Source organism: Lepidochelys olivacea (genome assembly GCF_965140295.1).
Source record: "Lepidochelys olivacea isolate rLepOli2 genome assembly, chromosome: 2".
NCBI classification, from domain to species: Eukaryota; Metazoa; Chordata; order Testudines; family Cheloniidae; genus Lepidochelys; species Lepidochelys olivacea.
Window position 1 is genome coordinate 107,038,707 of NC_140412.1, and position 12,118 is coordinate 107,050,824.

At 48.7% G+C, this 12,118-nt stretch overlaps 1 protein-coding gene across 3 annotated transcripts in view; it reads left to right on the top strand.

The window, feature by feature from the left end:
- The window catches only part of DCDC2 (doublecortin domain containing 2), a 142,475-nt gene that overhangs the window by 89,186 nt on the left and 41,171 nt on the right, over positions 1-12,118 (top strand). For all 3 annotated transcript variants that reach the window (XM_084620383.1, XM_084620384.1, XM_084620385.1), the window contains one exon: positions 6,428-6,528. In XM_084620383.1, the coding sequence (XP_084476509.1) occupies positions 6,428-6,528 (101 nt within the window). The remainder of the gene's footprint in view (positions 1-6,427; positions 6,529-12,118) is intronic.

Below are 12,118 nucleotides of genomic sequence, written 5' to 3' on the forward strand. Positions count from 1 at the left end.
CTGGTAAATAAAGGAGACCCTCTGTGGAGGATGCTCTCTAATATCTCAAGCTAGTCTGGGCTTGTTTACACTCCAGGTGGAGGGAAATCAAGGCAGGATTCTCTGCTGTGCTGCTATTGACCAGAGGGACAGGAACATGTACATACTCTTTCTGCATCTTCTGTTGGCTCAGTGGAAGCTGAGGGACAGTGGCCTACAAGCAAGGATCATTCTGTCTCCAGAGGCCAGACAATGTGTGTTTTGGTTGGAAGACTGTGTGCCAGAAGAGAGGGATGTTATTGCAGGACCTGTAAGGAATAACGTTTATACTAAATACCAGCCTCTGAGATGGGGAGTGACTTTGTAGTTCAAGAAACCTGGTCCAAACAAGTGAAGTTATTTCATCAGTCTACTTAAGGGACAGCTCTTCAGGGAAGCTCTGGGCTGAGAGGGTCACCCAACTGGCCTTCAAGAAACAGATATTATATCTCCCAATTCATCTAGACAACATGACTGTAGTCTCTTACATCAATAAGCAAAGGAGCACCAGGAGCACAAGGCTAGCTCAAGAAGCAGCAGCGCCAAAGAACTGGGTGAAATAGCACCCTCTGCCAATTAAGATCAGTTGCTTAACTGCTAAACTAACCTAGCAGATGTTATATGGGAATGGGAGCTCAGGCTAGCAATTTTTCTGCTGGTGTGGAAATTATGGGTCACTCTATATGAATCTAGAAGACCCACCTGAGGTATTATGTCTAAGTTGTACATTCAGAAATGAATCAATTTAGTTTGGAAGTACCTACTAAGGAAACTGTCACCCAGGGTTAGAAGGTGGATTGCAAGATAGGAGAACTAAGCACAAATCCTTTGGAGGCAGAGCTACTCGTATCTAGGCGAATGAAATGGAGCAGCCCTTTCCAGCTGGTGATTTCCCGATGCAGAAAATTCCTTTTTCACTCTCTAACTGTGCTTTTCTTTTTATATTATACTCTCTCCACATGCCGTGCTATCACAGCTGAGATCAACAGAGACACTTGCACAGAAGCAGAGTTGGTATAAATAAGGCTGCTGAAAGGACGTTTTCTGTGAGGGCCCTCCTGCTTTGAAATTTGCTCCTTGCCACACCTTAGCCAAAAAAGGGTCTGAATCTGATGACCGTCAGGGCATGCTGCAAAGCTCGTCTTCCCTCCTTTCCCCCTAGGCACTTGACAATGGAGCCGAATAGTAAGGGTGGTGAATTGTTGGAGAAGAGGGATGGTTTTAGCTTTGTATTTACTTGGGTTGCTGGTTACGGGCCATATTGAATGGTATTGCTGTACTTGAGTTAGGTTGGAATGTTGTTTTGCATAGGGGCACTTTTAGGTTGTGTCAAAGGTGCCTTTAGTGTATCAATAGGCAGCCTTCTGTAGAGTGTGTGTGCACGTGCACATCTAAAACTGTTATTCTCTAACACTTCCATTTTCCTTTCTAACTGATATTTGTACCTGACATACTCCACTGTTTGGTTTTTTTATTATTTTTTTATTTACTGATTGGTGATGTAGATACCTATACACACTTTAAATTTCTCCAGTAGATCTACTGGATTTCACTCAATATTTATTGATGTGTTCTGTTAACTTAGTGTGCCCTACTTTATGCCTGTGTAGTTAAAATCTCTCATTACAACAAGCATGCTCTTTACACACGTGATTTTGATTTCAGTCCATTATCACAGCACTTCTGTACTTGTGCTCCACTGGTGCACATGCTGCTATGACACGATCATGGGAAATTCTTCCTACGTGTGATATCAATGCTCATTGCTGGTACAATTAATACTTGGGGATATCAGAAATGGATATCTATCAGTCTCACATAGCTCATCAGAAAGTTGCAGAGCAAACCTTTCCGCACTGGTTTTGAATGCTGGTACCCATCATTCTCCTTCGAGTGCTTGCTCATGTCCATTCCAGGCTAGGTGTGTGTGCACCATGTGCACTGTTGCCAGAGTTTTTTCCCTTAGTGATATCTCTTGGGCCGACTCTAGCACCCTGTGGAGCTGCGCGTATATGCACCGGTATAAGGGGTGCCGCCAGCCCGCATCCTCTCAGTTCCTTCGTACAGCCTGGGATTGTTGCTGGAAGACCCTTTCTTGCTCTGACAAATCTGTCGGGACTTCAGACCATGAAACCACCACAGTACCAGCAGACTGACGGTGCCATCAACCCTGGAGTCTCTCTCTCTTCTGGTCCCTCCAACCCCAATGGGGCACCTACCAGCTCTGGCATCTGGAAGCAGGAGGGAACAGAGTGTGTCAGGTGCCTTCCCGGCACCAGGCCCCCTGGCATCATCTAGGGGCCAGCCCCACATGATCTCAGCATCCCAATCCTTGGCCATGCCACTGTTCCCTGTAATTCTGGCACCATATAGAGGTGGAAACTGTTACCACTCCACCGTGGTTGCCGAGAGAGGAATCCTCTTCGGAGTCCGAAGGGGAACCCTATGATGTACCGCCAAAAGCCCACCATCGGTACCCAGCCTATGCCCCCCGAGCTTCAGAGCCAGTCCCACAGCAGGTACCTGGCCAGTGGGTCACTGTCGATGCAGTGGCCCTACTGGAATCCCTGGGGGTTTCCCCCAGTACTGGGGCCTTCCTCCCACTTGGTGGTTTCCGAGAGATGGGCTACTGCTCCTTTCTGCTCAGCATCGGATCCCGACTCTGGTACTGACCCCAGTGCCGAAGTCCAAGAGATGCCTCTAGGGGACGTATTTGAGGAAACGGAAGGAACCCCTTCTCTGGTGCAAGCCTTCTCCTCATCCTCCCCAGATGAGGCTGTTGCAGGTCCCAGCCCAGGATGATTTCAGGACCTTCTGAAGCGGGCCGCTTCAAACCTGGGCTTGCAGATGGAGGAGCTCAAAGAGACATCATACAGCCTTATTGATATCTTGGTTGCAGCAGCTCCATCCAAGGTGGCCCTGCCCATCAATGAGGTGGTAATGGAGCCAGTCAAGGCCCTCTGGCAAACCTCTTCTTCTCTGACCCCCGCTTCAGAGAGGACAGAGAAAGTATGATGTACCAGGAAAGCAGATTTGATTACCTGTACTTGCTCCCCTACCCTGGGAGTCCTTGGTGGTGTCTGCAGTGAACTTCAGGCACACGCACAGCTCTGGGGAGTCTGCACGGATTTGCGGACCCTCCACCTGCTCTTGGCAAGATGGGGATACGGGCTGGGGCTGCTCTCAGCCCCCCTGAACCATGGACAGGTAGAGTGTCTGCCACAGCTCCCCAGAGCTGCCCGGGCTCCCTGGCTGGGCTCCATGCTGGAGGTGGGGCCTTGGGGAGAAGAGGAGGAGAGGAAGGGGGCAGGGTCCACCCTTGCAAAAAGTAGATGTGCCAGGCCACCCTACTTTCTAAAAGTGGGAGGGTCCTGAGCCCCCTCCCCTGATTCTGGTGCCACTGCTGCCTACTGTACACCTTCCTCCGATCCTCTTGGTTCACAAGGTTCTTCTGAAAATCAAATGGGACAAGGCAAGAATTATCCTGATAGCAGTAGTGTGACCTCGCCAGCATTGATCTGGCACAATTCTGGACCTCTTGGTGGCAGCTCCGCTTCGCCCAGACTTGATTTCACAAGACCACAGCCGGTTGCTTCACCCGAACCTTCCCTCCCTGTACCTAATTGCATGGATGCTGCATAGCTGTACCCTGAAGAACAGGCTTGCTTGGAACAGGTTCCACAGTTCTTTCTAGGTAGTAGAAAGCCTTCCACCAGGGCTACTTACTTGGCCAAGTGGAAACATTTCACTTGGTGGGCCTCCCAACGGGATCTCTCTTCATCTCTATCTTCTCTTCAGTCTATCTTGGACTGTTTGCTCAACCTAAAGCACCAGGGTCTAGCACTCTCATCTATTAAGGTTCATTTGGTTGCCGTCTCAGCCTTCCACTCCCCAGAGAATGGCAGATCATTTTTCTCTCACGACACGACAGCCCAGTTTCTCAAGGGGTTGGAAAGACTGTATCCTCTGGTTTGCGAACTGACCTACCCACCATGGAACTTAAACCTGGTCCTGTCGAGACTTAGGGGCCCCCATTCAAGCTGTTGGCATCATGCTTCCTACTATTTCTCTCCTGGAAAGTTGCCTTCCTGTTGTCAATCACCTCAGTCAGAAGGATCACTCAGATCAAGGCCCTTATGTCAGAATCACCTTACACATTGTTCTTCAGGGACAAGGTTCAACTGCGCCCCCATCCAGCTTCCTGCCAAGGGTGATGGCACAATTCCACAACAACAAGGTCATTTTGCTACCTGTCTTCTTCCCAAAAGCTCTGAGGTACGATGGCTTCATACATTGGACATTAGGCAGGCCCTTGCCTTTTGTATTGAGAGGACTAAGCCCTTCTGGAAATCCACACAGCTCTTTGCAGCAATAACAAAGAATGAGAGGGCTACCTGTGGTAACCCAAAAAATCTCTTGTCCTGGGTAACTGCCTGTATTCTGGCTTGCTATGAGCAGGTGAACATCCTGCCTCCAGCCATCGTGACAGTTCATTCCACAAGAGCCCAGGCTTCATCAGCAGCATTCCTCGCACAGGTACCAATCCAGAACATCTGCAGAGCCTGCAACCTGGTCGTTAGTTCATACCTTCACGTCCCACTACACCATCACCCAACAGGCCCAAGGTAAGATTCTTCCCAAAAGTGGGGGGGCACAAGGTCTCTTGGGCCCCTCCACTTGCCTGGGGTGGAAAGGCCTGAGAGCAGCCCCTGGCCTGTGTCTCCGCCCCGCTGGCCTACCACCCAGGGCAGGTGGAGGGTCCATGGCTCTCCACAGTTGCCCATGCTGATGTTAGCCTGACCTGGCTCTGGCTTCCAGGGTAGCCTGGAGGTGGGTCTTCAGGGGCCAAAGAGCCACAACTGGGCCATGGTAAGAGCTGCCTGGGCAGCAGTGGGGAGCCACGGACCCTATACCTGCCCTGGATGGGGGGTCCGAGTGGCGGGGACACAGGCTGGGGGCTGCTCTTACCACCCCACTGCCCTGGGCAGGTGGAAGGCCTGCAGCTCCCTACAGCTCCCTGGGCCAGGTTCCAGCTTTGGGGACGAAGAGGAGGCACAGGGGGCCAGGACCATGATGAAAAGTGGATGAGCCAAGCCCTTTTCTGGTGCCTTTTCTGGAGCCCCTGGCCCAAGACGATGCCAGTTTTGGGAGAAGAGTGTTGCAGTCAGCACATTCATTAACTTTGAGTCCACTTCCTGGGGTACCGCTTGTGAGTCACCTAGCATGGAATGGACATGAGCAAGCATTCAAAGAAGAAAAAACGGTTACCTACCTTTAAAAACTCTTGTTCTTTGAGATGCGTTGGTCCTGTTCGTTCCATGACCCACTCTCCTCCCCCTCTGTCGGAGTTGAATGGCAAGAAGGAACTGAGATGGCATAGGGCCATTGGTGCTTCTTATATTGGCGCATACACATGCAGCCCAACAGATATCAGTAAGGGAAAAATCGCTGGCAACAGCACATGTGGCATGTACACACCTAGCACGGAATGGGTATGAGCAACACATCTCAAAGAACAACAGTTACGAAAAGTAAGTAACTGTGTTTTCTTTTTTTTAAACCCTTATTACTCTTTGAGGATACAGACTATATCTGTCATTCTACTTTTTCCTCCTCAGCTTTCTGGTACAAAAAATGTGCCTGGCTAAGGCATTTGGAAGTTACTTGCAGAGTACAAGAACAAATGAATCAAATAAAATGAAGACCAGTGTAAAACCGGTGTGAACTAGAATAAGGTTGGGAATCGACTATCTGCTTGCGGACCTATTAGTCTTGCCGAGCTGACACAACCCTCTCCACGTTCCTGGGCAGGCTCTCTGTGGCTTCCCAGTGCCCTTGCAAAACAGAAATGTAGAGTTTCTTCTATTGTTCAGGCTCTGAACGGGGAACTGCAGTTGATTCCCCTGGTTATCTTTGTAAATCCTAAATTGTAACATCACAGCTACAATAATTCACCACATTTATTTTATCTTCTGAGCTTGTGATGTTTTCCTTAGCAATGAAAATATTATTAGCTCATGTATCATGAGCTAATATCATAATTTTAAATCTATATGCATATCCTATTGTTAATATGAAGTGTGATAGGTCTGTGTTGTAAAGATCAGGTTCACCTCTGAGCTTCCCCAGAGTTCAGGGGAGTTCAGATCCAGGGTGTTTGTTCAGGTCTATCTCTCTTTATCCTTCCTCCGCTACATAACGTAGCGTGTGTATAACTGTAATTAGAAACAAAGGAAACAAAATTGAACATAATGAGACATTTAAAATCCATTAAAAGGTTTACTCTGGAAATGGTATGTGAGCTTTGAAAGCTATTCTTAGAAGCAGAATTTAGGTGCAGTTCAGTTGTTGCGCCACACAGTGTCACAATTGGTCTTTACGTCTACTCAGTATTTCTTTCTGGTTGTAGATGAAGGTATTTACAAAGCTGGTGAAAAACGGTCTGAAATGTGGGGGGCAGCAGAAATCCAGGAAGATGAAGACACTCAGGTAGAGGTTCCAGTGGATCAGGTAATCTTTAAGCTTTGAACGAATGACTAATGTGGAAAACAAATCTTGTGTTTTTCTTTTGTCACTTCCCTTGATGCCGGCTGCATTTTTTTTACAGGGTTCATTTGTAACGTTCATTGGTACAGCATTGTATACAAGATTGCACTGCTTTTGAATACATTCTCTTTCCTTGAATGCTTTCTGAGTTCCAGTTATTTGTTTCTGTCAAGAGATAGGCCTCTCCAGCATGCTCTCTTGTTTCTGTGCCTGCACATGTTCTTTTAACCAATTACCAGACTTAGGTTGGTTCAAAACCCAACCCCCACACCTCTTTGTGCGGTCTGATTTATTAAGTCTTTCTCTAAAAGGTGACTTACCCTGTTAGTAACCCCAGGTCACCCCACTCTGGGTCCCTATAAGAGTCCAAGTCAGCTCTTCATCATGGTTCAGGAGACAACCCCACCCCTGACTGTCTTCTCTATCAATAACCCCTAGGCCTCTCATATATGTATAGGCCCTTTAAAACCTTACTGGGCCAAATCACATGGTGGGATGGGTTGACCATTAGGTACCACTGCCCTTAAGAGGGCACACCGCCCCATCACAGTTTCCTATGTATCAGTGCAAAGTCCTTGCACTCCCAAAATCTACTCAAATACCCCCCAAGTCTTCAGAGGATGTTTACTGTAAAAAGAAGCCCGTGTCCTGAGGTGAAGTGTACAGCATTGTTTCCAGTAACCATGCCCTCACCCCGCTTATTTGCGCCTTGTCTACATTTGAAAGGGTTTGCCCGAATAGCGGTACTGGTAGAGTTTTACAAGCAGCCCCACTAGCAGAGAAGCTGCTGATACTGGAAAGGGTTGTTTTCCTGGCATAGCTTAAACTAGTTCCCAAAGAGAATAAGCTTTACCAGCAAAAAAGACTTTTAAAGTGTAGACCATCCCTCAAGATGCCTAGAAAACATCAGTAGTTTACTAAGACTGAGGAAGGGTGAATAAAGGGGATCTGCTGGTCTCCACCCACCCACCCCAGAAAGCTTCTTGGGAAGTACCTGCCATTTGGTACCATCTGGTATACTTCAAAAGACAAAGCAATCACTGTTGTATAATACTTTAACATTCTACTTTTTTTAAACTGTAATTGATGTCTCCCTTGCATTTGTTCTTTCTCTTTTCCCTTCCTTAGCCCCACTTTTCTTTCTCTTGCATGTCTGGGTATCCTTTTTCTCTTCCTTCATCTTCTTCATTTTTCCCTGCATTGTGTTCTCTTCCTCCTTCCTCATGCTTTCACTCTCTCTCCCCTCCCCCTTTCTTAAGCCCTCACCTCTCCCGCTATTACTCTTTCTTAGCGTAACACTTCAATCCTTCCCTAAAATCCCAAATCTACTCCCCTGGCTCACCCACAAAAACTGCCGAGGTTGCTGTACATTACAGCGATCTTGATTAAGACACCTATGGACCACTAGCGCAGACTGTCCAAAGCATAGTATGTTCCAGCAATAATCCTTTCCCCCATATTGCTGAAGAAAGGCAGAACTGGGCTGCTCCACTCAGCCTTATGCCAGCAGGCGGAGCCCTGCTCTGTCAGAAGGATTCCCTACTGCAGGGGTTGGCAACCTTTCAGAAGTGGTGGGCTGAGTCTTCATTTATTCACTCTAATTTAAGGTTTCGCGTGCCAGCAGGGCCGTCCTTACCCATACACAAAGAATGTAGCTGTGTAGGGCACCAGGAAATCCAGCTGCGTGCTGCTCCAGCCTCTGCTCCGGCTCTTCCCCAGGCTCCCGCCCCTGTTCTGCTCGAGCCCCGCCTCTTCCCGCCCTCGCCCCGCCCCCACTCCCCTGAGGACTCCAGAAGCGGTTGGGCGTGCACTCACCGGTAAGTGGAGCGACCCGGCTCCAGCCTGCTCCGCTCCCCTGGCTCCCAGCCGTGCCGCTGGCGAGTGCTGGGGTGGGGCGGTTCCCCCTCGCCCCAAGCCCGGGAGCCAGGGAAGCAGAGCAGCCTGGGGCCTCAGGCCTCTGCAGGCAGGAGAGTGGGGGCTGGCCCCAGGCCTCCATGGGGGATGGGGGCTGGCCGCTTCCTGCGGGAAGTGGAGTGACCCGGCCCCAGCCTGCTTCGCTCCCCTGGCTCCCAGGCTTGGGGGGAGGGGGGGAACCACCCCCCCAGCCCTTGCTGGCAGCACAGCTGGGAGCCAGAGAGCGGAGCAGGCTGGGGCGGGGTCGTTCCAATTCATGCAGGAAGCTTCCAGCCCCTGTCCCTCACGGAGGCCTGGGGCCAGCCCCCCATCCCCTCCCCGTGGAGGCCTGGGGTGGGGCCCCACACAGTCCCCCTTATGGAGGCCTAAGGCCAGCCCCCCCCACTCCTGCCCATGGAGGCCTGGGACCCCACAGCACCCCCCCCCCCACGGGGGGCTGCGTAGGGCACCAAAATAGCTAGGGACGGCCTTGCGTGCCAGTTATACATTTTAACATTTTTTAGAAGGTCTCTCTCTATAAGTCTGTATTATATAACTAAACTATTGTTGTATGTAAAGTAAACAAGGTTTTTAAAATGTTTAAGAAGCTTCATTTAAAATTAAATTAAAATGCAGATCTTATTAGTTTAGTGCAGTGGTTCTTCACCTGGGGTGCACGCACCCTCTGGGGGTGTGAGATGCCCTTTCTGGGGGTGCGAGAAATGTGAGATTTTTTTAGAAGGTAAATCATGGAAAACACAAATTAAGCACAGGCACATAAGTGCAACTACTTGGTTTCATCAAACCTATGTATTTATTAACATTATACATTTGTTAACGATTACTGTAATATACAAAGTTTTTCAGTTTTTAAGCTAATTGTAGTGTAATTTTTGATAAGGGGTGCGAGAACATATTTTGAAAACCAAAGGGGTGCAGGCTGCAGTAAAGGTTAAGAACCACTGGTTTAGTGTGATTCTTGCCCTTGCTTTTCCTTGCTGAGTTTTCCACTGTCTGGCACGTATTTGGATACTTTAAGCTGCAAACAAGCTTCTGAGTGATCAGTTGTTAACCAAGAGGGACTGAGGACAGATTTCATGTGCGAAAATACCTGTTCGCACAGCTTTGTGGATCCAAATGCTGAAAGCATTGCAAACGCAATTTTCTTCAAACAGTTACATTTCAGTGGCAGGGACGTCCAGCAGGTCAGAATAGAGGCCCATGATCTCTCTTGGTAGTTTCAAATGCACTCCGCAGATCTACAAACTTTGATGCCCACAATTCTGAGCTTTTTAACTGAATGAGCTGCTTTTTGAAATCTTCAACACCCATCCACTGAAATACAGACGAATCCAAGTCACTTGAACTTTTCAGGTTTAATTAGAAAAGAAAGCATTGGGCCAAATTGCTGGAAATCTTGAAATCTGTCAGAAAATTCTGATTCCAGTTCTTGCATGTACATTCCAATCTCATCGACACTGACAGTGCAACGTGTTGAAAGCTCTTTTATGTGTTGGAAGTAGCAGAAAGTAGAAGTTTGAATATCCCGAGAAAAAACTGCTAGTTTTACAACAAATGCCTTCCAAGCTTCATAAAGATCCAGAATTGTTTGCCCTCACCCTGGAGACAAAGGTTAAGTTCATTTAGGTGAGTGTTGATGTCAATTAGAAGCATGAGTTTACACAGCCATTTGTCATCATCCAGTTTGGGGTAGTTTTGTTCTTTTTCCTACAAAAAGGCCTTGATTGCTTCAAAACAGTTTACAAAACACACCAAATCCTTGCCACAACTTAGCTACCGAATGTTGCTGTGAAGTGGAATGTCATTATAAGCACTGTCCATTTCTTCTAGCAGTGCTTGAAACTGTCTGTGAGTCAAAGAAGATCGAGCAACAAGGAAATTCACAATTCACACGGCTGTATTCATCACATTATTAAGTTCTGAATTAGAAATTTTAGCACACAGGCACTTTTCTTGATGGATGATACAGTGAAATTTGACAGTCGGACGGCCAATTTGATCTTCAGGTATCTTTACAAATCCCTTCTGTTTTCCGACCATGGCAGGAGCACCATCTGTTGTCACACAAAATATTTTTCTGATGTCAACTCCTCATTCTTCAAAGTGGTTAACAAAACTTTCCACTATATCTTCCCCCTTTGTTGTGCCATGCAGGGGTTTTAGGCAACAAAGTTCCTCTTGGATTTCATCGGAAGCACAATATCTCACAACAACTGCTGAACGTGGAATGTCGTTTATATCCATGCTCTCATCAACTGCAACGCTAAACACTGCTGTGTCTTTTAATGCAGTCGTCTGCTTTTCCTTAATGTTTTCTGCCATTTCGCTTATGCGTCTTGCAACTGTTCTGGCAGAGACAGGCAGTTTTTTTATTCTAGATATGATCGAATCTTTATTTGGCAAATCATTGAACAAAATCTCCGAACTGTTGAGAAAAACTTCTTTTATATATTCCCCACCTGTAAACGGCTTTCCGTTTTTTTGCAATGCACTGTGCAATCTTGTAACTTCCTTCTGTAGCTTGATTTTTACTTACACTTAAGATTTTAAAAACACTGCTTTGCTTCTCATATCCTGCTACTGCCTTCTTGATTAATTCAGTCTTGTCTACTTCCTCAAGAAAGGTTTTCTCGTGCTTTGTTTCAAAATGTCGTTGAACACTTGATGTGTGACAAACAACACTTTCACAACAAAAAGCACAAATTGCACGGTCCTTCTTTTGAATAAATCCAAATGTGTCTGTCCAAGAAGGCTGAAATGAACGGACATCTAACTTTGCTTTCCTAGGAGCTGCCATTTTGTCAAATGTTCCCCTCAACTCTCAGTGGGAAAAGAAATGGCGACAGAGGACACGCACAAGGTCAAACGTGGTCTGATATAAGCAGCAAACCAGGACTTAAAAATATCCCAGTGGCCTGGAAAAAAATTTAAGACGGGGGTGCTGAGCTGTGCCCCCTATTGCCCCTGTCTGCACCCCTCACTGCCCTAGGCTGGGGTCAGTGGGCCACAGCTGGGGGCGGCTGCAGAACTCTGGGCCTAGGCCAGGAGCAGAGCCTTGGGCTGGCTGCCGGTACCCCAGGCCAGCAGCAGGCTGAGCGGGGCCGATGGCCGGGACCCCAGCTGGCAAGGGGCCCGTGGCTGGCCGGGGGTTCTGTTCACCCAGGCCGGCACCGGGTTGAGCGGGGCTGGTGGCTGGGACCCCGACTGGCAAGGGGCCAGCGGCTGGAACTCCAGACCGGCAGTGGGCTGAGCGGCTCAGTCCGCTGCCGCTCTGGGGTTCCGTCCGCCGGCTTCTGCCAGCCAGGGTCTCAATCACCGGCCCTGCTCAGCCTGCTGCTGGCCTGGGGTTCCGTTCACTCAGTCCGGCAGCAGGCTGAGCGGGGCCAGTGGCTGGAACTCCAGACCGTCTGCGGGCTGAGTAGGGTGGCGGACAGACGCCCAGACTGGCAGCGGCTCACCTGCTGGCAGTCTGGAATTCCGTCGGCTCCTGCTAGCTGGGGTCCTGGCCACCAGTCCCACTCAGCCCGCTGCCAGCTGGGGACCCCGGCTGGAAGCAGTATGCCAGTAAAAATCGGCTTGCATGCCGCCTTTGGTACGTGTGCCACAGGTTGCCAACCCCTGCCCTAGTGCATAGATCCAC